The sequence below is a fragment of the Apis mellifera genome, linkage group LG5 (genome assembly GCF_003254395.2).
Source record: "Apis mellifera strain DH4 linkage group LG5, Amel_HAv3.1, whole genome shotgun sequence".
Taxonomy (NCBI): domain Eukaryota; kingdom Metazoa; phylum Arthropoda; class Insecta; order Hymenoptera; family Apidae; genus Apis; species Apis mellifera.
The window spans coordinates 12,776,703-12,800,927 of NC_037642.1; the positions used below are offsets into that span (position 1 = coordinate 12,776,703).

Sequence of the window (24,225 nt, forward strand, 5' to 3'; positions counted from 1 at the left end):
TTCCTATAATCTATAACTATCTTTGCCCATACAAATATTGAGTGGAATTTTGAAAAGATATATGTAAAAAAAATTTCGTCAAATGGCGCAATCCGCGTTTTTATACCGTTTGAAATACCTTTTCTATGAAACATTCATTCTGTTTTATATATATATGATACATGTTAACTGTCTCATAGATATGATAAAGTGTTACTTATATATATATATATTTATATATACAAATTAAATACAAAACATTTATAATCAAAAACTGTAAATAAAAAATACTTTGACCTTCTTCTCCTTCTTCTTCTAAGTTTAAGAATATTGTAAATATATCATTTTTAAAGTACGGTAAAAAGTATAGAAATATATATAAAGATGCAAGCAAGCAAGCAAGCAATTAACCTTGATAATAGTCTTATATATATTTCTTATCAAAGAATAAAGATTCTGATTATTTATTTACACCGTTATTTGTTTGAATTTTCTTTTTTTTTTTTTACAATTGTTTTCAATTATATGGGATTTATAATAGAGAAAAAGAAAAGGGACAATTTTTTTCCAAACATGGGTTGCGAAAAGGGGTTGTTGTTGTCAAAGAAAAACATCTTGCCAACTTCAATCGTCTATTTATATTTTCTGAATTCCTACTGACATCCGATCGTACAGACACTCGCACGTGGGAGCGGCGTGGCTAAGTTTCGAAAATTTAAAAATAACTTCTATCGTCGAGGAGGAAACGGATATACGTGTAGAAATGGACAAAAATTTCACGCGTATTATTCGCGTGGGTTAGAGAGATAATTCATGTAGTCTCGAGTTTATGTAGTCGATGATACACGCGAAGTATATACTCGTTGTCGAGTATATACATATATATATATATATATTAATTGATAATTTGGTTAATGATTACAGTCGTGTTTCATCGTGATATTTTTCTTTCCCCCTCCCCCTTTTTTCTTACTTTTAAATTTTATTCCCGGTTTACTCGGTCGATGCCTCCCCCCCTTTTTTTTTTCTTTTTTTGTTGACATTTCACGATCATCAATACATAACACGTTGCGTATTATTACCTTAATGCCGACGATTTTTGGTCAATTCTTTATAATCGGAAGTACAGATTCTCGCAATAACCGTCCACGCTCTTACATTCTCTCCTATCTCTTTCCCATTCTTTCTCGCTTCTTTCTCTCTCTCGCTCTCTCTCATAATATTCACGTATACATTTATTTCTTCGTTCACGCATTAGTATCTCGCAGACTTGTTATCTTTTATTGGGGCAATCGTAAAAGTTGTGTGCAGGGTAACGTAATTCAGGCGTCAAGAAATGTTGTATTAAGTAAAAAGAAGAGAAAATGATCGAATTGAAAATTCGGATTCGTGTTCTTTTTTCTGATTCTTCTTTTTTGTTGGAATTTTCAATATTTTCGCGCGTTACAGTTCGTGATTCGTATTTTTCCGTCCCCATTTTCTTTTTTTCTCTCTCGTTCACAGAAATACTCATCAGATCCGATAAACACCTTTCGCATACAACCCTGCACGTACTCCCTACGCATTACTCGTACTATTATCATGTTGTATATTTATAATTATATATATATATATCTATATTTATAATTATATATCCTATTTACAAAAAGTTGTTCATTAAATGTTAATATTCAATAATATCGCAAACTGTTATTACATTATATACTTTATTCCTGAGTGACCATTCATCAAGAGACTCGCCTCTTCTTTTCCCTCTCTCTCCCTTTTTTTTTCTTTTTTTCTTTTTTAATTATTATTATTTTATTCTATTCTATTTTATCTTTTTATCGGATAGCTTATTTAACCGTTAAAGCACTGAGAGATAAGAAACCGAGGTAGCGAAAAACGATGAATACGGAATGAAATTTATTTATTTATCTTTTTTTTTTTCTTTTTCTTTTTAACAATTCTTTGATACCCGAATCGAACCGATCGAAACAGTATTCAGCTCGAAACAATTTTTCTTCATCAATCGTGAAATTTGAAGCGATTTGAAATTTTCATCGACTTTACGCATGTATACTCTTTCTTCTTCGAGCTTTTATAATTTCTAATTTTTTTCTAGAACTTTTTTTTTTTATAATCAAAATGCGCGCGTAAAAATATATGAGCTGAACAAATTGTGTATCGTGTTCTTGTGTGTGTGTGTGTGTGTGTGTATGTGCGCGCGTGTGTGTTGAGTGTATATGGAGTATGTGTGGTGTGTGTGTGGTATGTGTGTTGAATGTATGTGGTGTGTGTTGAATGTGTGTTGAATGTGTGTGTGTGTTGAATGTGCGTGCGTGTGCGTGTGCGTGTGCGTGTGCGTGTGCGTGCGTGCGTGTGTGTGTGTGTGTGTGTGTGTGTGTGTGTGTGTGTGTGTGTGTGTGTGTGTGTGTGTGTGTGTGTGTGTGTGTGTGTGTGTGTGTGTGTGTGTGTGTGTGTGTGGTGTGTGTGTGTGTGTGTGTGTGTGTGTGTGTGTGTGTGTGTGTGTGTGTGTGTGTGTGTGAATACAAATTGGCGTAATTTATTGGCTAATAATAATAAATATAGAATAATTTTTGGATCGTGTCAAAATTTGAACAAACATATTCTTCTTTACGTCATTTATATCGATTAATCGTTATAAGATATGGATTGGTTTTAATATTATCGTTACGTTAATAAATTCGAATAGTAAAACGTAAACGAAGAATTTTTCCGAATCATTTTGTGGAAAACAATACAATCTGTTAAGATCATAAGTATATTATATATTATTATTAATATTATTATTATTATAGAGAAGAATCGTGGAAGAATTTGACAAAATTGATCGATCATCGAGTTGGAGAGATTGACACGAATGGGAAAAAAAGAAAAGGAAAAAATAATTTCAATTTAAAACACGAATGAAAAAAAACATCGTTGAAGGGTTACAAATTTGGCTAAGTAAATCGACCGACGTTTATTTCCGTGAAAAAAAAAAAAATGAAACGGGACGACGGATGTATACATACACGTTTAATTGACAATCAAATGGCCTTATTTCATATAATCTCTAATTAACATTATTAACACTTAACGATTAATATCATCATCGTCGAACGCGTGTATAAAATGTATCCTCTTAAATATCCTATTAAATAAAAACCAACGCGATGAAGGGAAGAAAATCGTTATTCAACCGTAAACATCGACGAAGATTCTTTTTGGAGGAGGAAACAACCCGAGGAAAGGAAAGGAAAGGAAGACAATCTTGTGGCGTTCAATTTCTTTATCGTATCGGGATAATGATCCACAAAATGATTAGAGAAATTCTCGCGAGGCAACAACGATTGAACGATACGAGTCGTCGATTATAACACGATTGCATAATAATAATAATAATAAATGAAATTAAACATCAAATATGAATTACACAACAATATACGAATTAGGCGAATCAGGGTTGGTTTCCGTGCACAAGATATTAATTCGAATGGTTATAACGGGGATCGATCGATCGATCGATCGATCGATCGATCGAAGATCGGACTCGTTCAACAAACTTTCGTGTCCCAACGTCGTATCGGAATAAACGCCCCCTTGCGGCCGGCAACAACACGTCTCTCGTCCTTCCGCTTCTTCTTCAACACCGATAAACATCTCAATAAAATCAATATTTCATGCAAACAGTCGTGAGGAGATTTAATTAATAGTCGCGAAGATCGTTTTCCCGAAGAATTGATATTTCCTTAATATCGATCGTGTAAATTCGAGTTTCTCAAAATCGAATAAAAACTATGGCGGGCAGGAGCGAATCCGAATACCGCGAATTTACATTTCGAATTTACTCCTGGCTCGCGTGAAAAAAGTTTCAGAGACACTACATCTTTCTTCCCTTTTTCTCTCTTCTCACCGCACCACCATCCTGCTATATTATATTTTTCTATTTCACTTTATCTTTCTATTGGTATGTCTTTTTTTTTTTCACTCTCTTCAAAATACATTGCTTTTATATTCGACGGCAATCAATGAATAATTTCATAAGAAATGTAGAAAGTAATAATAAATACTTGTCTTTGTAAATTTACGCTTGATACACTAAATGAAGAGCTACGTTATTATTAATACGATTTTAAATTTTTTTTTTTTCTTTTTTTTTTCTCTTTGCGTAATAATAAGACACTTTTATTTAAAGATGGGGGCCTAAAATAATCTAGCTACAAATCTAGTATCTCTGAAACGATATATTCGTACATGATAAGATATCGGAAGGCTTATAATATTGGATAAGTTCATAAATTGTTCGTCAGCAGTTTCAATGCTGTGTGTTTCGGAAATATTTTACATTACATGAAATAAGAAGGCTCGGAGCAACAGGCTAAATGATAAAATAAAGAAGAAAAAAAGAAAAAAAAAAATCTTCCGTTGATGCACATTACGATAAATAAAAATGATAATAAAATAAATCATATTAATAAAGTAAAGTATTATTTATTAAAAATAATAATAATAATAATAATAATTAATTATGAACGTACACGTATCACAGCCATTTAAATAGCCTAGAATTTTTACATTTATAAATGTTATGAGTGTCGAGGCGAAACGAAAAATTGGAACGAAACGAAACGATATTGTAACAACGATAATTATACAAAAAAAAAAAAGGTACGAAATACTACTAAGCCGTGCGTTGCTCAGAGATTATCGTTGTCCACAGCATTTCTCTCAAGGCTGTTTAATTAAAAGTACGCCGACATACATATACGTACACAAATCATGCTTATAAATTTATTATAATAATAATAATGTAGATAATAATTGTATAAGTAAGGCTGATTAAACGCACTCCTTCCCCTTATTCGAATGCATTCTCTCTCCATTTTATTACAGTCACAGTAAACCATGCTCCTGTGTATCTCGAATTGCACCCACAATCAAAATGGATACTACAGCGTTGCGCGTCACGCGAATAAATCAATACTTGATCAGGAATAAACGCTATCACGTATAAAACTTTATAAAATGAAGAGAGAAAGAGAGATTAGTCGTTCCAGTGTTTTTTTCCCCTATGCGCGATGTATCCTGCGATAATGTATATGTAGGACTAGGTTATTCAATGATTTTTCAAAGTTTTCTTTCTAAGTTTTAAAATGTGGCAGTAGAATAGTACACCTCGTATTATACCCCGTCGCAAATATGGACTAACTCGATAATATACGTACACGTAAATATTATTGTTGTTTCACTTGGACGAGAAGAAAAGTTAATGTTACACGACACGAAGCACGGAACGAATCGTAAAGATAAAACAATTCTACCGGAATGGTGGATCGAGAGCAAGTTATTTTTCGTAAAAAGTGAATTATTAATAATATATATATGTGAAGATAAAGAAGAAATTTTCGATATATATTCTGCACAAACATTTTTGAAAATGTTTTTATATTTTTAGTTAATAATTTTTCTTATCCCTTCGAGTTACTACATTTTTGCTTCAAGGTAAGGTTAGGTTATCGGATATCGATATATCTTACTAATTATTCCCTTAGTCTTTGCGATCTATTCTTGATAATGTCTATCGCCGTGAATATCATACAGATGATATAAGTCTAGAAAGTCCCGCAAAATCTTTCGCATGAAATAACCTCTTTCTATTCGAAGATAACTAGATTAACTATATGCATTATACTCTGCGCATTTTTTTTTTTTCTCTCCCTGCCTACTTTTCTTTTTTTCTCTTCGTCTTTAGAAATTACAGGTTTCGTTCGTTAAATCGAAATGTTTTTTTTTTTTTTTTATTTTCCCCGTTCCAAGCGATATTACGTGCGGTTTACTTACAAAGTGGAAAGTGAACGTTAAAAAAATGTATTCAACTATTAAAATCTATTCAATGATTTATAAATACTAAAAAAGTCGCTATCCTTATTATAAATCGTTTCGTATTTTTTTAGTTCGATTTATTCTGCTTTCATCTTTATTTATTTATTTTTTTTTTTTTCTATAATATAAACGGTCGAGTCTGTTCATTTCCCCCGCAACTAAATATTTATAATATTTATCTATGTAAGTATTATGTATAAATGATGAAAAATAATTAAAAAAAAAAAAGAAAAAAATATATACCAGTAAAAGTTTTAGTTTTCGAATATTCATATCTTCAAAAATCTAGTGACTAGAAATTTGTAAAAATTCTAATAATATTTTAATAATTCTATTTTCTTAAAGAAGGTTATAACTGAAATTGCATTAGCAATAATTAATTAAACAAATTTTATCGATTATGAAATCTATGTCAAAAGTGAGGGAAAAAGGGGAGGGAAGTCGTGATCCCATTTCGATTCTTCATACCTGGAAAAATTCGGTCCCGTTGAGGCCCTCGAAGAATAATAGTTCGTTAATCCGAGGACAAAGAATTCTATATTCATCATTCATCTGAAATTGAACTTTCGAAGCTCAATTATGATAATACGACACGTTATGAATGTTTTTATTCTGGTCGAAATATATATGTAAGTACTATATTCACGTCCGTAGTCTTTATCTATTTGGGTTTTGGTATATTGAAAGGAAAAACGTATAAGAAAATGAGAGTGTATATTAGTAAGATTCAATTTCATCGTGTAAATTATCTTACGAAAAGTTTTAGCGCTGTTATTTTTCTATTAAATTTCTTCTATTAATCGGAAGCAATTAACTTAATATTCGTTAAAATGAAAATAATTTTAACGATAAGCGAGATGTATATGGAAATCGTTTATACTACTTTCGTATTCCGTATATGAATATTGAAAACAACGAGTATATGAAAAATAACGAGCGGAAATGAAAGCAGAAATCGGAAGCAGTCATGCAGATGGTGGCTTTAGTTGGTCCCGAACATGAGTTAGTCAGGTTTGTGTACAAATCTTTTATCTGTTGATAATTAAAATATTTTGAAATACTTACAAAGCAAATATAATCCGTGTATTTGTAATTAATATATCCAATTTGTTTTAATAATTGCACGTGGTAAATAGTATATAATAGACGAACTAATTTTTTTTTCATCATTTAATTTAATTATCAAACTTCTCTATTTATGATGAAACTTTTTTAAATAAACATCAAATTTAATATAATTTTTGTTGGAAAATTTAAGAAAAGGAAACGACAGAAATAACAATAAATTAAAATAAACACGATTTCTGCACAAACCTATTCTAAAAGTCGCGCATGGAATCATGTCGATCGTTGCATTACGGATCTCAGCTCATGGCAACACTGCGCGTGTTGAACGTAATATAATATCTCTCCCTCTTTCACTCTCTCTCTTTCTTCTCTTCACTCTTTCGTTCGAATCTTTTTTTCTTTCTCATTCTCTCATATAGCATTTTAAACATTACGAGTTACCTATTAACCTATACGGCCCTACGATATACGGATGAATGTTCCTTTGGCAGTTTATTTACATGCAAGTTGAGCTACGGCGCCGAAAATATCATACGGCAACAAATTTCGATGTCAAGCAATCTGTGAAGTACGGAACATTTTTAAAAGTTATGTGACACGTTAAAATCAATAGATTTTTTCGTGCAGCGAAATTGTACTTTTGAAAATGCTTCGACTTAGATGAAGAGTATCGTTGTTGAATATTAGTAAGTTTATTTCCAAAATTTTTAGTATAAATCGTTTAGAAATTTTACACATAATACGAGAATTTGAAATAGTATAATAAGAAAGTGTAAAATGTTCCAATCTAATGTTTCCTTGGTTTTTATTTATTTATTTTGAAAATTTTTTTTTCCAACTAATTTTTATTGCATTATAAAAAAATTTTTTGAGAAATATTTATCAATATTTGTTACTTGTACTATTTATAATCTCATTACTCTATTAACATTAGTGAAGGAAATATTAGATTTATATATTATATAATTTTAGTTTATAAATCCAATATAGCATAACACTATTATATTTTTAATAAGAAATGTTACAATAGTTTATAATGAAGATTAAAAATTATTTTTTAATCGATAGCTTCAACGAAACAACACTCTCCATTTACCAACATAATCCATAGCTCAACTGCAGCTACCATAACCATGTTATTTACAGAAACAGTACAATCATATAATTGAGATATCTTGCACTACTAGTTCCATTTAACTTTGTACCCCCATTTTCCTCATCATTTTCACTGGCAGTGTCTCCCTTTGCCTCAACAATAGTATCTAATCGTTCCATTGTACTCCTTTGATGATGATGACTACTTGATAAGTCACTTTCAGGTGTCTCATCCGAATCTACATCAATCATATGATCATTAACTTGTATTTTTACTACAGCATCTACTGGGTATTTTCCTTCATCGCTGGATGATGTTCCTCTTTGCGATCTACTTGATAATATTCTTTCATTTTTCTCACAACGAGGACAACTTTGACCATTTGATGAACCTTCATCACTCTGGCATCGGAAACATATTAAATCACCTTCGCTAGAAAAATCGCAATGTTCACATTGAACAATATGACCATTTCCATGACAAACTTCACAAACAGGACTATCATCATCCTGCTTTAATTCTTTGTCTTCATACTCTCTTCGATCAAATTCTTGTTCGTATTTCTTTGACCAACCTCTTCGAGTTTGATATTCTTGATCACGATAAATTGATCTAGATGAAGATGATTGACCACTATAGTCTTGATCATGATATACTAACCGAGGAGAAGATGTATGGATTGGGCTTTTGTATGAGCGAGAAGTTCCTGGCTCTTGAAGTCGCTCGTCAAAACGTTCCTCGACGTATCTACTACTATAAGAACCAGGTGTTTGTGGCCTGTATGTGCAGGTACGAGTTTTCTGATCACATTCACTGCATAGCAATAAGTTTGATTTACTGCCAGGCTGAGAAACATAACCATTACAAGTACCGTAATATTTCTCATCCTCGTCACTTTCAAAGAAATGTTGACTGAGGCTACCTATTGATTTTGTATCACTAGATCTTCCAGAGATTCTAGCTTCTTCAAATTCTTCTCGATCATCTGCTGTATATCTATAAAAAAAAATTTATATGAAAAAAGATCATAAAAAATCGTTTCAAAATAATTATTTTAATATTATTTGTTTATATAAAAACATAATACTTGGCAAAGCACTTTACCTATCATCCGTAGTTTCAGACAAATAATGTCGTATTCGCCCTATTTTTGTTTTGCCGCGCTCTCGCGGCCTTGTTTCTTGTTAAATGATACTTTCTCGATTTCTCTCATTGTTATCTTCTAAACTGGAAGACGAGCTAGCACCGCAAATCTGCATCTCGATTTCGGCCAATCGATTTTCTACTTCCCATTGTTGTTGATTCAATTTAGCACTCATCGCAGCATTTTCAGACTCCAAACAAACTAGACGTTCTCGAAGACGTTTAATTTCGGCTAATAAAGCTTCGTTAGTGCCTAAAAGTGGCGTGGCACCTTCGCCGACTAATTGCGTCATGCTGTTGCAGGTTATTCCTAGAAGATTATCAAAGAATTAAAAATATAATATACATTTGACTAATATATGTAATATTTATGTATTAATATTCATTTTTACAAATCATATTCAATTTATATAAATTAATTTGCCTTTTAATAAAAATAATATATTATAGAATAAAATAATTCAAATTGAAACTGTTGCTTCATTAAAGTGGAAAGCAGTGTTATTTGAAATGTAAATGTTTACGATTAAAATGTATGAGCCAATAACCCTTTAATCACTTATGAGTAATACCATTTTATGACAGGGATTCGATATTATCATATTCGAAATATATTACTTGCATTATATATATGTATTTTGTGCGTTTTGTCATTTATTTTCTTATTCAATTACGCAAATTCGTCTATTACATTACGTAAAATATCGTATATTAAACATCGATATGAATTTTTATAAAAAAATGTCTCTTATCATTTACATAAGTTATTAAGATTTATATAAACAAAGAAATCTAAATAATTTAACGAAACAAATGTATTTTTAATATCATTCCTCGAAAAAAATATTATTATAATAGATTCCCAATTCATTTTTGTACAAAGTTTCATATCATGTTTTTACAAATCCCGTCGGTCGTCGTCTTTTACACGAGCCAATCGGTAAATCAAACCGTGCAGTTCGAGCAGTTCAATTCACGGGGAGGAGGAAGATTCTTTCGTGATTTAACATCCGTTAAATTGCAAAGAGAAAAAATTCGTTCAATCTGAGAACGAAGAAAGAGAATCGAGGTCGAAGAATTCAGAAGGAAGGCGGTATATTTCCACTCGGTGGCGTTCAAGATGAAATACTTGCCAGAGTGGGTGGATTGCCTGCCGGTAGAGGGCTGTGTGGCGGATTGTGGTGCCCTCGTGGTTTGGTCCTCGCTGCTGTGGCCGCTGCTAGTGGCACTCATCGGGCTATCCATGCTTCTCGCAACGTTGTTCACGTTGACGTTGGTGCTGGCCAAACCGCGTGACGTCACAGGACTCGGGCTGGGGGAGAACAACGAGTGGCCGGTCGAGTACGCGTGAGTGGACTTTGTATCCACAGGCGAAACCCACATCTCCTCCAATGGTATACGACCTCGTGACTCCACGAGTCCTGGCGTGCTTTGACATCGACCCATTGCAGCTGTAAGTTTGTATCGTAGTCGTAAAATGTGTCATGGCAGATGTATCGAGTTCGTTTTTCGGGGAAGCAATGTTGTTTTGTAATGGAACTTTTAGTCGAGTTAAGAATCTTCTCGTGTTGGGAGGATTTGTTTACAAGGATGTATAGATATTTAGATTTTTTTCTTAATCAATTATTCATATTGAGAAATAAAATTTTTCACGAGAAAAGCATATAATATATACAAACGTGTAATACGAAAATAATCGAATATAAAAATCTGTGTCCTACAATTTAAGGTAACTGGAATTAATGCGTTTTAATTTTAATATCGCTCGAATAAATTTTATAGAAATTCTGTTTTGTTTTATTTCTGCGGTAAAAATCGTATTTATTTATTTTTTATAAAAATTGTTAATACGAGATAAAAATAAACAGATTGAAATTAAAATTTTTTATTTATGAAATATTGTTACTTTTCACCACACTTTTATAAACAAATCTTATCACAGGTATTTATACTTATATAATATACATCCCCATAAGACATACATTTCTTTCCAAATCAACGTATATAATTTTATATTACGTTTCGAACAACGGTATCCAAAATGCAATAAAAGTTGAAACATACGAACGAACTCCTCGTTATTATTCCACGTCGAGTTGATTCACGAGTGCGATCTCCTTTCTCTTTTATCTTTCTTTCTTTTTTTTTTTTTTTTTTTCTCAAATTTCGTCTCAAGCTTATTCGCTTTGTTTTGTGTTCGAGTCCTTTGTTCAAGAATAGGCCTTGCAGATCCAGTTGCGCTTCGGCAGTGACGTCTAACCGCCTCTCATTTTCACCATCGCGAGCTTCTTTAATTAAGCCACAGCCTTTCTCATTGTGCAGTCACTGCAGTGTCGAGCACGCGCAAGCGCCCCAACACATGTACATGCGTCTACATGTATTGCACTTTACCGCCTCGAAGTAGATACGTACACACGTATATATGGATGTGTGTGTGTGCGTGTATACGATACGATTCCCCGGTTCGAAAGTCCGTTCGTAACTTGCTTTCAGCGAAAGAACAACACGAAAGAACCGCGAATAGGAAGACGAGTTGCATTTGTTTCGTTTCAAGTTTCGGATTAATTAATTAAAGTTTCATGGTTTAGACACGTTTGTTACCGATACACAGTAAGGTTAAGATTCTTTTCAGAATGGCTTTAATGTTTTTCTTCGTTCTTTGTTCGACTTCGTGGCGAGAACGCTTTCTAACCTCACTTTATGAAGTTTTGGATTAACGTTAACATTATTACTGTGAGTCACGATTTAAGAAATTTTTAATTTTTTTGTTTTATAAAATAATTAGCTTTGTATTCTGTCTTAAATAGTTATTAATAATTCAGATTGTTAAACAATGAGATAGGAAAATATTTATAAAATTATACTTACGAATTTTATCGAATTAAATATATGTACATATAACACTGGACTATTTGTAGACACTCATTTCTTGCAAATATAATACACTGATTGGTTTTCACCGAAAATATTTCCATTGAATATATTATTAATATGCTTTTATAGTATCACGAAAATCTTTTTATGCTTTTGATATTAGTTCAGATATCAATTACATTCAAATTGTGAAATCATAAATCACTGAATCATAATAATACCACTGATAGATGCCACTATGTATATTCTTAACAGTACTGATATTCAGGACCGTATATAGTTTAGTTATATGCTAAAATGTGAAGCAATAAAATAAAAAATCGATTAATTTCTAATTTTTATTATTTAGCCAATTATTATAAATTTCTTATTATTAAATTCTATTTAATATTTTTGAGTGATGAATTTTTTAAAATTAATCCATTTGTTTAGTTAAAAGATTGTTTTAAATACTTTTTTTTATGTTCCAATCCTTTTTTTATTTAATTAATTTTTATATTAAATTAATTTTATAAATTTATTTTCTTTATATTTTTAATACATGTTATAGAAACGATTAATGTATATCATACAATGTTTCAATTTTTGCGCAATTTTAAGTGGATAAAGATCCACGTCGCTCCAACCAATTAGAAACTAGCTAGAGAAACTTATGGAACGTTGGTAACGCCGTGTCATTCAGTCGAAAACCATTGTGACGATACCGATTCGAAGTATGTAATTTCAACTACGCAGTAAGTACTAATTATTTAATTTTACTCCAATTCAGATTATCCACATCACATAGTATTCGAATTTCAAATGATTCGATCATAATTAATGGACGTGAGAAAGAATATCGTTCGATCAGTTGTTCGGATAATTTTGTTAGGTTATAAAATTAACAATACGTGTATTCTTACCTTTCTCGAGAGGAGCTCTCTTGTATTTTTCCAATCTTTTCACTGCAATAGCTTCTAGCCTGATCCTAGCCGCTGGATACTCCTTTAATACGTCCCACATATCCTTCTTACTGAGGACGAAAAGATCCGAGTAGCCCACCGAGCGTACACTGGCTGTTCGTCGGTTACCTGCGTTGATGTAGCCATTTATTGGTTATCGGGACGCGTCAAGCTTTCTTTTGTATCCGCTCAGGAACGATCGATCGATCGTTCCTTCATCCCACGTTAATACTGTGATCCTACCTTACAAACGCCCATGTTACCTAACCTAACAATACATCTTCAATACCATATCAATGCATAACCTTGGCTTGTAAGCCGTAAAAATCATGCTTGGCAAAATATCATTGTAAATTGACAAACTACGTGAAGATTTATTTGTGTGTGTATGCGCGCGCATTTAATTCAATTTTATTTTCTTCGTTAAGTTGGTCTATACGAAATATACAAAATATTTGACTTTTTGAATTTTGTTATGTTTTTTTTTTTTTATACATAGATTTTGTTATTAGCAAATAAAATATTATGGAATTTAAAAAAGTGTAGAAGAATTTTCATCATTTGTCGAAATATATGAATTATTATTCGTTACAAAAAAAAATATAAGTACTTGATATATGTCAATTTTCTTAACCGCGATCAGATCAACTTAACCTTACTTTTTTCAATTTGTATTTCTTTAAGAATTCATTTCTTTCGAATCGTATTTTCTAAGTGCTTATAAAAATCATAAACGATGAAAAATGTTAATTCTAACTACACATTTATATTTAAGAAATAGAAATATGAGATTGAACGTGAAAATATATCGAAATATATCGATTTAATTATTGATTGGTGCGATTTAACTGTCAAAGTGATAAAAGTGAAATAAATTTATTATAATTTAACTCGCAAGGACAAAGAGTAAAATTTAATTTATTTAACGTGTAAATAATATTCGAACATGCAAAGAATCTGTATTGTACGTAGGCAAATATGAAGGAATGTGTATTTATTTCAAAACAGATTGACGGGACGTTCTATCGCGATGACTAAAATGTAAATACACTTTTCGTTCGTGTGCGTATATATATATATATATATATATATATATATATATAGATGTGGTATAGGCAATATTATATATTCTATGGTTTCATTCGAAACGGATGAAAAATATATTGTTGCAATTCGAGTCGTTTTACGAGACAATAATGAAAATTATAAATTATTGACAATTTGATAAAAATTTAATTAATTTACTTTTTTTTTGATCTGTTGATGCAACATGATATAATTCAATAATTATTCTCATATATTTTAATTCAATAATTTTATATATATTTAAATTTTGAATCCGTTTTAGATTTATTGTTAATAGATTTTTTTTCTCTTTTATGTAAAAATTTTTATATCTTTCCTAATATTAAGTATCTTTTACATTTTTAACATTGGTAATACTGGTTTCTAGTAATATTCATATTTATGGATTGTCTAATATGATGTAGGTAACTAACTACGATAATCAATGAATATAAAAAGTATAGATACGAAAAATAATGTCAATTTCGAATGCAGATTAGATAGAATCGTGAAAAATATAAAAATAGTAGTGCATTTCTATTAAAAAAAAAAAATAAAACGAAGGAAATATTTACCATATTCGAAAAATTACTGAATTGTTAATATTAATGGTTGAAATTATTGTTCTCATAAATATAAATTTCGCGATGGATAGAAAAATTTACATTTTGCAATATATTTATACGTATTAAAAAAAAAAAAAAAAAAACAAAAGAAAATAAACATCGAGAGAAAGAGATGAAATTTATGAAAAGAAAAATATGGCGGAGGTGAGGGAGAAAATGGCGGGGAGAGAAATAACGGTGGAAAAGAAAATTACAATCGAAACCTCTAAAACCTCTTTGTTCTATCCCGTCGGTACATCAGTTTTGCCCGATATATCCATCGGCGGCAATATACCGTTATTTGTTCACTTTCGACGACGACTGATAAATTAATCGAATATGATACGAATTCAAATTATATATTCGAAATTTCTTATACAAACGAAACGTTTGTTTCGCGCGAGCAAATATTTCCTTCCACGTAACAGAGAACAAAATATAGAAGATCGCAAAGTACGTAGCGTGTCATTAAAAGCGGATCGATCGGTAAAAAAGGAAACGAGAATTTTAAAAGGGATGCTGAAACGATTATCCTTATCTAATTATCAAAGATGGATTCGATCTCTAAAAACTAAAAATATTCTAACGTGTATGTACTACGAAAGCGTGGTAATGAAAATATGAGTGAGAGTATATATAAGGTGTCCTAGAAATACGGAGGTACAATCAGAGAATGGACGAGTGAAATAAGCGAAGAGAGGAAGAATCATTCCCTTTTCGTTTACTGGGCCACTGTGTATGTATCTCCGTTGATTTTATATCGATCGACCGACAAGACCCGTAAGATTGATTTTCTTTTTTTTTTTTTCTCTGCGGCTCGTATTTTCGGCACGCCAGTATTTTTATCACGGTCGAGGCCGTGTACAGGTTCCCGTTATAAAATATATCGTATATATTTTCGTACGATATCCATTACATTGCAGTAGGTCGTGTTGGTTTATCGGCTGGAAGACAATAATCGATAAAAACAGAGGGGGGCAAAGGCTAAAAGGGCAATACGTGTCACGAGCCTTATTCAATACGCATCGACGATCTCGCAACGACTTTGTCCCATTGATTTCATTTTAATTCCATGCATCTATTGTTCTGCCGACCAATTGAAAAAAAATAGTAACGTGCACGTAAGAAATGGTTGGTATTGGTTCGAGCATATGTCCTTCCTGGACGAAAGAGAAGAGACGGAGGAGAGAATTAAATGGAATTTTTAAACTCGATTCGTACGAGCGTGAATATTCATGAGAATTATAAACAACGTACGTCAAAGTTTTCATTCAATTTCTCTTCAATTTTCGTAAGTTAACGTGCGTATTTTCTTTTTTTTTGTTTCGTTATTATTTGCAAGAAAGAATAAAAAAATAATAGAATAATTATTTAATAATTCGTGATTCGTATTCATCGCATTAATTTTTCAACGTGATTTTCGAACGTAGGTTGAATCTTAATGATAGCGAATCGAAAGAGACAAAGACAAACAAAGAATGGATACTCGAATCGGAATAACAAAGTGAGTTAGTCAAGATCCTTTGAATAGGCAATAGCTACCATTGATATTGATAGAATTGGAAAATCTATTTTCTCTTTACATTCATAGATTTTAAAACGTTTGAAATTTTTCGTCGAATATATAAAAATATTTAAAAAAATATTATTTATTTCGTGTTGCGCGACCGTCGATCGTAATAGAAGAAAAATCAACAATAATGGAGTATCGGATAAAATGGTAAAAGAGTGATAAAAGAGAGAGAGAGAGAGAGAGATAGAGAGAAAAAAAAGTTACTAGAAAATTCGGTTTTTAGATCGGCTCATACCGGCTCGACGGCTTGCCTCTTACAGAGTAGTAAGAACGTGAAACGTGATAAACGTGATCGTGAAAACACGAGAGGGGGACAGCTGACGGGCCCCTGGTCCGCTTGGAATATTTACCGCACTCTTTACCTGCAGTCCTCATATTGAGAATGCTGATCTCCCCGAAGTAGGAACCAGCCTTAAGGGTAGCGAGAACAGTCTTCCCGTTATCGGCCACCACCTGTAGTCGCCCTCTGTTCACTATGTACATCTCCTTCCCTACCTCACCTTCAAACAGATTTCATAATACGAATATATGAATAACCAATTTCTAAAATTAATTTTCCACCAGGTAAGATAATAAAACAAATTCTTAAGTTTTAAGAATAGGATTAACTGGAGGGTCGAGAAAGATGAAGAATTATTTACCGTTATTTTTCTCTTTACACTTTGTACAACGATTGAACGTTCTACACTTCTACCGCGTCACAATCTTTTATCCTAACACATTCTAGTTTGTCACTTGTACTCTGCTTGTTATATTACTTAATGGAAATTAGACTTGTATCACGAGATGTCTTGATTTTCTACGTTACGTGTACTTATTAACTTTTCCGTTAAGAAATAAAGTTTTAATCATTGTTATAATTGGTACGTTTCAAGTGTAACTATGGCGTATGACGTATCGCGTAGTTTTAAAAACTGAAACGAACTGTTAGGAGAGGATAGGATACGGTATGGAAACGGTAGCGGCATCTGTCGTCTTTCAGTAGTGACGGTCAGCCATAAGTTGGGCTAAGCTTGGCAACTGCGCGGCAGTGATGCACTTCGAGAAGAGGTCAGCCATCAAATGGAAGCATCTAGAAAACAGTGACTGTTCCAACGGTCGTTTCCACGCCGATGAAGAGCGCTGAGTCAACGACTTTTGTCTCTTTCTCTCCTCTTCGTTCCTCGTTCCTCGTTCTTCTTAAAAAAAAGGATCGTTATTTGCCCGACTGCTCCTGTTCGTTTACACGGTCTATCTAGAAAAAACAATGACCAATCGCGTGTCCAATGGTAAACTATTCCGACGCTCGGTCGATTTTAATTAAAAAATTTAAGTCGGTGATTTAGAATTTATTCCTCTCTTGTATAATCTTTCTTTCCAATTCTCTTTTTTCTCCACGATCGATAATCGATCCTCTGCGATTTGGAACTTATCCGAGAAAATGCTAATTTAACCATAGAGAAGTTTTAACGATAGTTTCTTATCGTTTGTTTTAACAGTTTAGAGTTATCAAACGCATTCGGTTTCTCGGTTAAATCGTGCCGTTGATAAACGGGCGTGAAGATAAGATTTTCGCACCGGTCGAAGCTCTGTAGACGGTAAAACTCTGCTTTCCTTGCGCCCACGGATACACGCCTATCCTTTCGAATAAAGTATTTCTCGCTCGTAACTGCGCGCCTTCTGGGCACGGCCATTGGCAACGAGGCCAAGTGGGAAGGGTAGGCAATCGGTTTCTCGAACCTCTGCCAGCCAGGATACATCTTTTGGCGCGGTTCCAGTTGCTCTCGTTCCAAAAGCTTCCAGTGTCCAGGAAAAACGTGTCGCGACGTGTAAAAAGGAGGGGAGGAGGAAAAAGTAAAGGAAAGGAAAATAATAGAGATGGTTATTACCTTTGCGACAAATATAATCGCCAGGTGAGAAAAGAACGGGCCGCAATCTAAGAACTAGCTCGCACAGGAAGCCGGCCTCCGTGTTCTGGAATATTTCCACTCTCCGCAGCGTGTCCAGGTGCACGTTTATCGCGATTTCGGCTTTCAGTTTGTCTGCAACGTTCGTTCCCAATTACGATTAAAACTTGGAAAATTTTTTTTCTTCGTCTCTTTGTTTCTCTTTTTATTTTTGATTATTATTATATATTTTTACATCTCCTTATCGATGTTTGGACTGAATAAAAAAAATCAAGCAAAATTTTGCTCGCAAGATGAAATAAGATAACGAACAAAAAAAAAAAATAAAAATAAATCCGATGGAATGAATCTTGACACGCGATTCACATGTATGAGAAGAAATAAGGGGAGGGGTAAAAGCATTCATGCAAAAATGATGCAAATCCCGTGGAATAAATATGTATAACGAGAAAAAGACGAGTTCGTTCATTCGTTCGTTCGATATTTTTTTCATCTTTAAATTTTTTCTAATTTTTTTTTTCCTTTTGCTATATCCAGAATTTCTCTTTCTCGAAAACTTACCGGGAAGACAACTGACGGCTTTCTCTTCGTCCGAGCATTTTTGCGTCAACCACAAATAGTCGAACCATTTGATCACCTTCACCTGAAGATGCTTCGGCACTCTTCTCATCCTCATGTACGTTTTCACACCGTCCAACTTTGCTGTAATCAGAAAACAATTTTTTTTTTATTTCATATTTATTTTCGAATATTTTTTTTTTTTTTTTTAAATATATACTCGTCGATTATACGTGTATTGATTACATCAACGTATTAGTGGTGGTGGTAGATGTTTCAGTCGGAACAAAAACCGGTATTAATTGAAAATTTCACGCAAGAATATTTTTGCCCGTGATTCCTGACGTTTGATGCTTGGATTAATTAGCGTTCAAATGGGAAAGTATATATATATATATATTCTCGAGATATCTATATGGTTTCGATCAATGTATAGGATGTAATGAATCCATCGTGATTATTCCGTGGAAAAACGAAAGGCGAGTTGACGAGAGGCGTTTTTTAGTAATTTATGAATAGAGAAGGACGACGAATACGAGCGAGTGCTCGATGGACGGAGATGCACGGTCACGTATCGGAATATTCTTGCGTATATTTTCATCGTTTCGAATTTATGGAATGAATCCTGGTCGTATTCTTGCCTTTCATAATTCATAACTTGTGAAATGCGTCTCGTCCTGTTGATATTTAAAACTCGAGGAAAAATGTAAGTTTCTTAATAAATTTATTATACATATTCGAGGCGATTGTAACGTTGCCACGTCTTCGACTTCGTGACGAGGAAAATTTGAACGAGCAATAAAGTTTAACGAGTTGAATATAGTGCCCTTGGAACTCGATTCAATGCTCGAGCAACCTTGACAAATGTGATTACAACTATTCCTATTTTCTGAGAGACTTGCCTCTCCAGCATTTTTAATTGCTCTATTACGTTTCGTAGATAAAGAATCGTCGTCTGAAGGAATTCTCGTTCTTACGATTTAACAATATCTCGCATATGCTATCGTAACATCCGTTCCCTTCGTTAATTAATTTTCACGAAATTTTGTTTGGCGAATTTAACGAAGCATATGATATTTAAAGAAAGAGCGAATTACGTTTCTCCTCGAGAAACTATATTATAAAGAAACGTTATATTCGAAACCTTCTTATTTATTTTTCGGCTCATTAGCGTCCAGTTATGGATATAACCTTGGGCGGAATGTGCCATTGTCTCGAGAAAAAAACGCGAAAGGGGGGAGAAGTAGATAAGCGAAGAACGAAGAGAAAGTCGTAAAACGTCCGAGTCCGTCCAACGCAGGACAACGTGTTAATAAAAATCGTGTTTTCTCTGCTCTTACATTCGCTAGCTACTGCACCGTATCATCTACCCGATGTTGTTCTAGCTGAAACGTTTAATTTACTCGCGCCGTGTATTCCAGTGTGGAAGAACGGAAATGACGGTGTTTCATAAAGGTCCGAGTTCACCGTATTCATAAAAGGATATTTTACGGCGGATGCGCGTAATTTCTATTCTTTCTACTCTCCTCCTTTTTCGTTACCCGCGCGCATTTATTTGGATTTACTCGAAAATACTTCGATTTCTTTTTTTTTTTCTTTCTCCGTTTTCTTAGTGCTTTTAATTCTTATTCCTTCGCAGCTTGTGAACCGAGTTATTTTCTTCGTAAATAATCGCGTTATATGCGAATATATTTTGTTATCTATGTTTTAAATAGGAATCGAATCACCGATGTACAAATTTTCGATAGATATTCGTTGTTATTGTTATATTATATGAATCGATATTTGATACGTTGTTAACTGAAATTGAATAAATTTTTGTTTCATATACTTGAATCGAAATTAAATAGAAAGTCGTTTAACCGTTAGACGATTTAATGGGTTAACCTAACCTAAATTATTTTCGTTATAAATCAACATCAATACGAAAGTTAATATCTTTTTATAAATAAGTATCAATTAACTTTCCGATAAGAGATTCTTCAATTATTAATTCTATCCTCGCAATTTCCTCCCAAACATAAAGTACAAATTCTTCGAAAGTAATGGCACATTCGTGCTAAAGTTCAGCTCAATGTTCCCTCGTAACTGTATTTTATGTAATTTACATGAGGATTCAAAATATGTGAATATACTTTTTCACAAATACAGTCACAATTTCGTTAATTTTTTTAACGATTCACTTCGTGCGAAAGAGAAATTAGCACGAGGCTTTATTAGAAACACGAAGAAAGTCGAACAAGCTCCGCTCCTCTGCACGCAGTTCTGTTTGCAGCGTATAGTTGTCCGCAGAGGTAGGCAAGTTCGATCCACTCGGCTAAGTGGAAGAGAATTGGGCGGGCAACTGTTCTTACCGACCGAGTAAAACTTGAAAGTGATTGTGAGTCAGTTGGAGGTATCGTTTAGGCGGGGGTTGGGGAGTCGGAGGCTGTTTTTAACACGATTGCCTGCGCTTGGATATCAAGTGCGGATCCATTCGCGTAGACGTATTGTCGATAATTAGAAATTTCGTTAATTAAATTTAATGGTATTTCCATTTGACGTTTAACTCAATCAAATGTTCTATCGATATTATAGTCTCGATGGAAATATTCGTATAAAACAAAATTAAAAAATATATTTTTCGTATATCTTCGATCGCTTAAATCCAAAATTAAATGTTAATTTTGATTCATCCGAAAAGTATTCGCGATTGCTTCGATCGTTCCATATAAAATTCTCTTTCTATTCCAAATATTAACCATTGCAGTCGTTTCACCGATTTTCCTTTCGCTTTATTGAAAGAGAGAAATATTTCCTCAATCTTAATTAATTTTGAATAATTACCCGAAAAAGTTCAAATATATATTCACGCAATCGTATTAGTTTGTAACACGAAGATTATATGCTATATCTATGCAACAAAAAAATTCTATTTTTAAAAATGTTTTGTTAGTAAGAATCTAGTTTTGGATAAGAAGGAAGACTCCTTGTAAGATCGTTGCCAAAATCTGTCGATATTTTTAGAAATAGGTTTATGTACATTGTCAGTGCCATCGTCTTTTGCCATCCTTCTTTCGGCCTATCAGCCGGAATCTCGTTGGACGAAGGAGCCATAAGCGAGAACGAGAAAGTTTAAATTGCGCCTCGACTCGCGTCTATCGTGGCTCGGTTGTCGTTTATTCGGCTGGTTGGAAGCCCATTTCCGATTGAAACTGATCCCGTCCACGCCACTCGGAACTTTCCTTCGCCTTATCCTCTATGGAATAGCTTCTTCCAACTTTGTCATCCGCTCTTACTTTAATTTCAACGAGACACTTTGATCGTATTTTTTTTTACAAATACTTATCGATGTGTAAATACGTACAATTTGCATATATTCTACAATCGAATTTATCACGTTTCTTAAATATATTTTTTTTAATAAAATGTATCGAAAATTTGTATCCAATTATTTTTCGTCAATTGTTATAGAAAAATCGAAACACAAAAATCTATTTCGTCCAATTCGATAGTTTTTCAAAAACGGATTATATAATGAATATAATAAAATTCCATTCTATATCTACGTTTAATACGTTCGATGAAAATTTGATAGAATAACGGAACTAGTGAATTAGAATTCAACCAGTATGGAGATACTCTTTTCGAATTTATCAATCAAAAAAGAAAAAGGATATTTTTCTTTTTTTACCCAAATATTGAATATTTTAATAAAGAATAAATTTAAAGATATTTTCATTCGTTGAGTTTATACGCGACTCGTATCTTGTATATTTATCCATGAATTGCGTACGATCGCTGTTCATACGTACGTTTCGATTCTGTTTTGTTTTTCGCCCTTTTCAAACCGTCCTGAAGGACATAGAGAGCTCAGTGTAGCGGAACAAAAACATCGACCCGAGCATCTATATAACATAGCTTATTCCTTTATTAAATATAACTTTTCTTGTTGTATATTCTTTATTTTAAAATTCTTATTGTATATTTATTATGCAATTATAAAATTATTCTTTCGATTTACAATTATCTACACACGGATCTCGTAAATAAAAAAAATAATTCTCGAATATATTCATCTCGTTTTTTAAGAGTAAGAAGAGAGATGTTGAAAAATCGATTATGAAATATCGATAGATCGATGAGATGTTCGCACATTCGAGTAAAAGTGAAGACGGAAGCGCGATTGAATATCCGGGAAGGTTAAAGAGACAAAGGCAGAGAGAGAGATGCGGATTTTTACGGCTCGACGTGATCCATGGAAACAGATTTGACGTTTTTATGACGGCGGTCGATCGTTTAACGTAATTTCATAAAGGCATTGCCTGCGTTCCTCCATTCGATATTCAGAATCTGATTGAATATTTAATTCCGCCCGATTTCACGATTCTTCATATCTTCTAATATTAATCTAAATTCGTTCTAATTGTTGTATAAAATCTATCGGAATATGATAATTCTTCTTAACAACCAAACATGGAGAATTGATGGATTTTTCTCTCGCGATTTCATCGAGAAAAATTAATACGAATAATAATTTACGTAACTAATTTATTTTCGTGATTAATTATAATATAATCGTTTAAAATGGATACTTTATGCGAATAAGTTCTTTTTTTAGATTTTAATAGTTTTATTTGGAGGGAAAAATGTAACGACGAGGAATGTAAAAATTTAATTGATCAAAGTTATTTGAAAAAGTTACACATAAAAAATTCTTTCAATCGTACTTTCGAAAAAGCGCCTGCTGCGCGAGATTTCATTACGAAGAAATAAATTCTCGTTCCTCTCGAGATATGAAAAAATTAAGGATCGTTAAACAAGATCTAATTATTTAATTTAAATTGAGAATTTCTAATATTCGTTCTAATAATAATATTCAAAAATTTATTTTAAATTTCTGTTTCAAATTTTTATCTATTTTCGTTAATTAATTATTTTGCCAATTTTTATTACGAAAGAAATCGATTCTTCATTCTTTTAAAGAATAAATTATAATGAAAAAAATATATCCTAGTTAAAAAAAAAAATACTTAGAAAAATTTATTTTCGAAATTGAGAATTTCTAATATTCGTTCTAATAATAATATTCAAAAATTTATTTTAAATTTCTGTTTCAAATTTTTATCTATTTTCGTTAATTAATTATTTTGCCAATTTTTATTACGAAAGAAATCGATTCTTCATTCTTTTAAAGAATAAATTATAGTGAAAAAAATATATCCTAGTTAAAAAAAAATATTTAGAAAAATTTATTTTCGAAATTATAATAGAAACACGTTGATTTTTATCCAAAATATATCTAAAAACAATTATTCGAATAATAAATAATAAAAATATCCAAGCCAATTTCTCAAATTTTTCGAAATTCAAATTTTATCTCGTCTAACGTCCATCTCCCCCCTCCCCCCCCGTATATGGTAAATATCGTCTAATCGACCACGCCTCGATCCATTTTGTCGAAATACAGTTGTTCTGGCCGGGTGATTAGCTACGCCGGATAATCCGTAATGAATAGCCAGAATAGCGAATTTTCGATCCGGCACGGCTACTCGGATAAGGCCGAGATAAGGGGTATAACGCGCGGATT

General features: G+C 32.6%; 1 protein-coding gene and 1 long non-coding RNA gene across 2 annotated transcripts in view; one reads left to right on the top strand and one right to left on the bottom strand.

Annotated features, from left to right (window-relative positions):
* Positions 1 to 3,938: 3,938 nt before the first annotated feature.
* Positions 3,939 to 24,225, bottom strand: part of LOC408865 — a 125,639-nt gene continuing 105,352 nt past the window's right edge. Inside the window, exons 10-17 of the mRNA XM_026440916.1 lie at positions 18,660 to 18,800; positions 18,081 to 18,233; positions 16,575 to 16,712; positions 12,931 to 13,098; positions 10,288 to 10,605; positions 9,252 to 9,464; positions 9,116 to 9,176; positions 3,939 to 9,007 (exon numbers count right to left, since the gene is read on the bottom strand). Of these exons, the coding sequence (XP_026296701.1) occupies positions 8,056 to 9,007; positions 9,116 to 9,176; positions 9,252 to 9,464; positions 10,288 to 10,605; positions 12,931 to 13,098; positions 16,575 to 16,712; positions 18,081 to 18,233; positions 18,660 to 18,800 (2,144 nt within the window). The 3' untranslated portion in view covers positions 3,939 to 8,055. The remainder of the gene's footprint in view (positions 9,008 to 9,115; positions 9,177 to 9,251; positions 9,465 to 10,287; positions 10,606 to 12,930; positions 13,099 to 16,574; positions 16,713 to 18,080; positions 18,234 to 18,659; positions 18,801 to 24,225) is intronic.
* LOC102655438 overlaps positions 11,242 to 24,225 on the top strand; it is a 40,560-nt gene continuing 27,576 nt past the window's right edge. Inside the window, exons 1-2 of the long non-coding RNA XR_411686.3 lie at positions 11,242 to 11,887; positions 12,629 to 12,762. This is a non-coding gene — a long non-coding RNA (uncharacterized LOC102655438). The remainder of the gene's footprint in view (positions 11,888 to 12,628; positions 12,763 to 24,225) is intronic.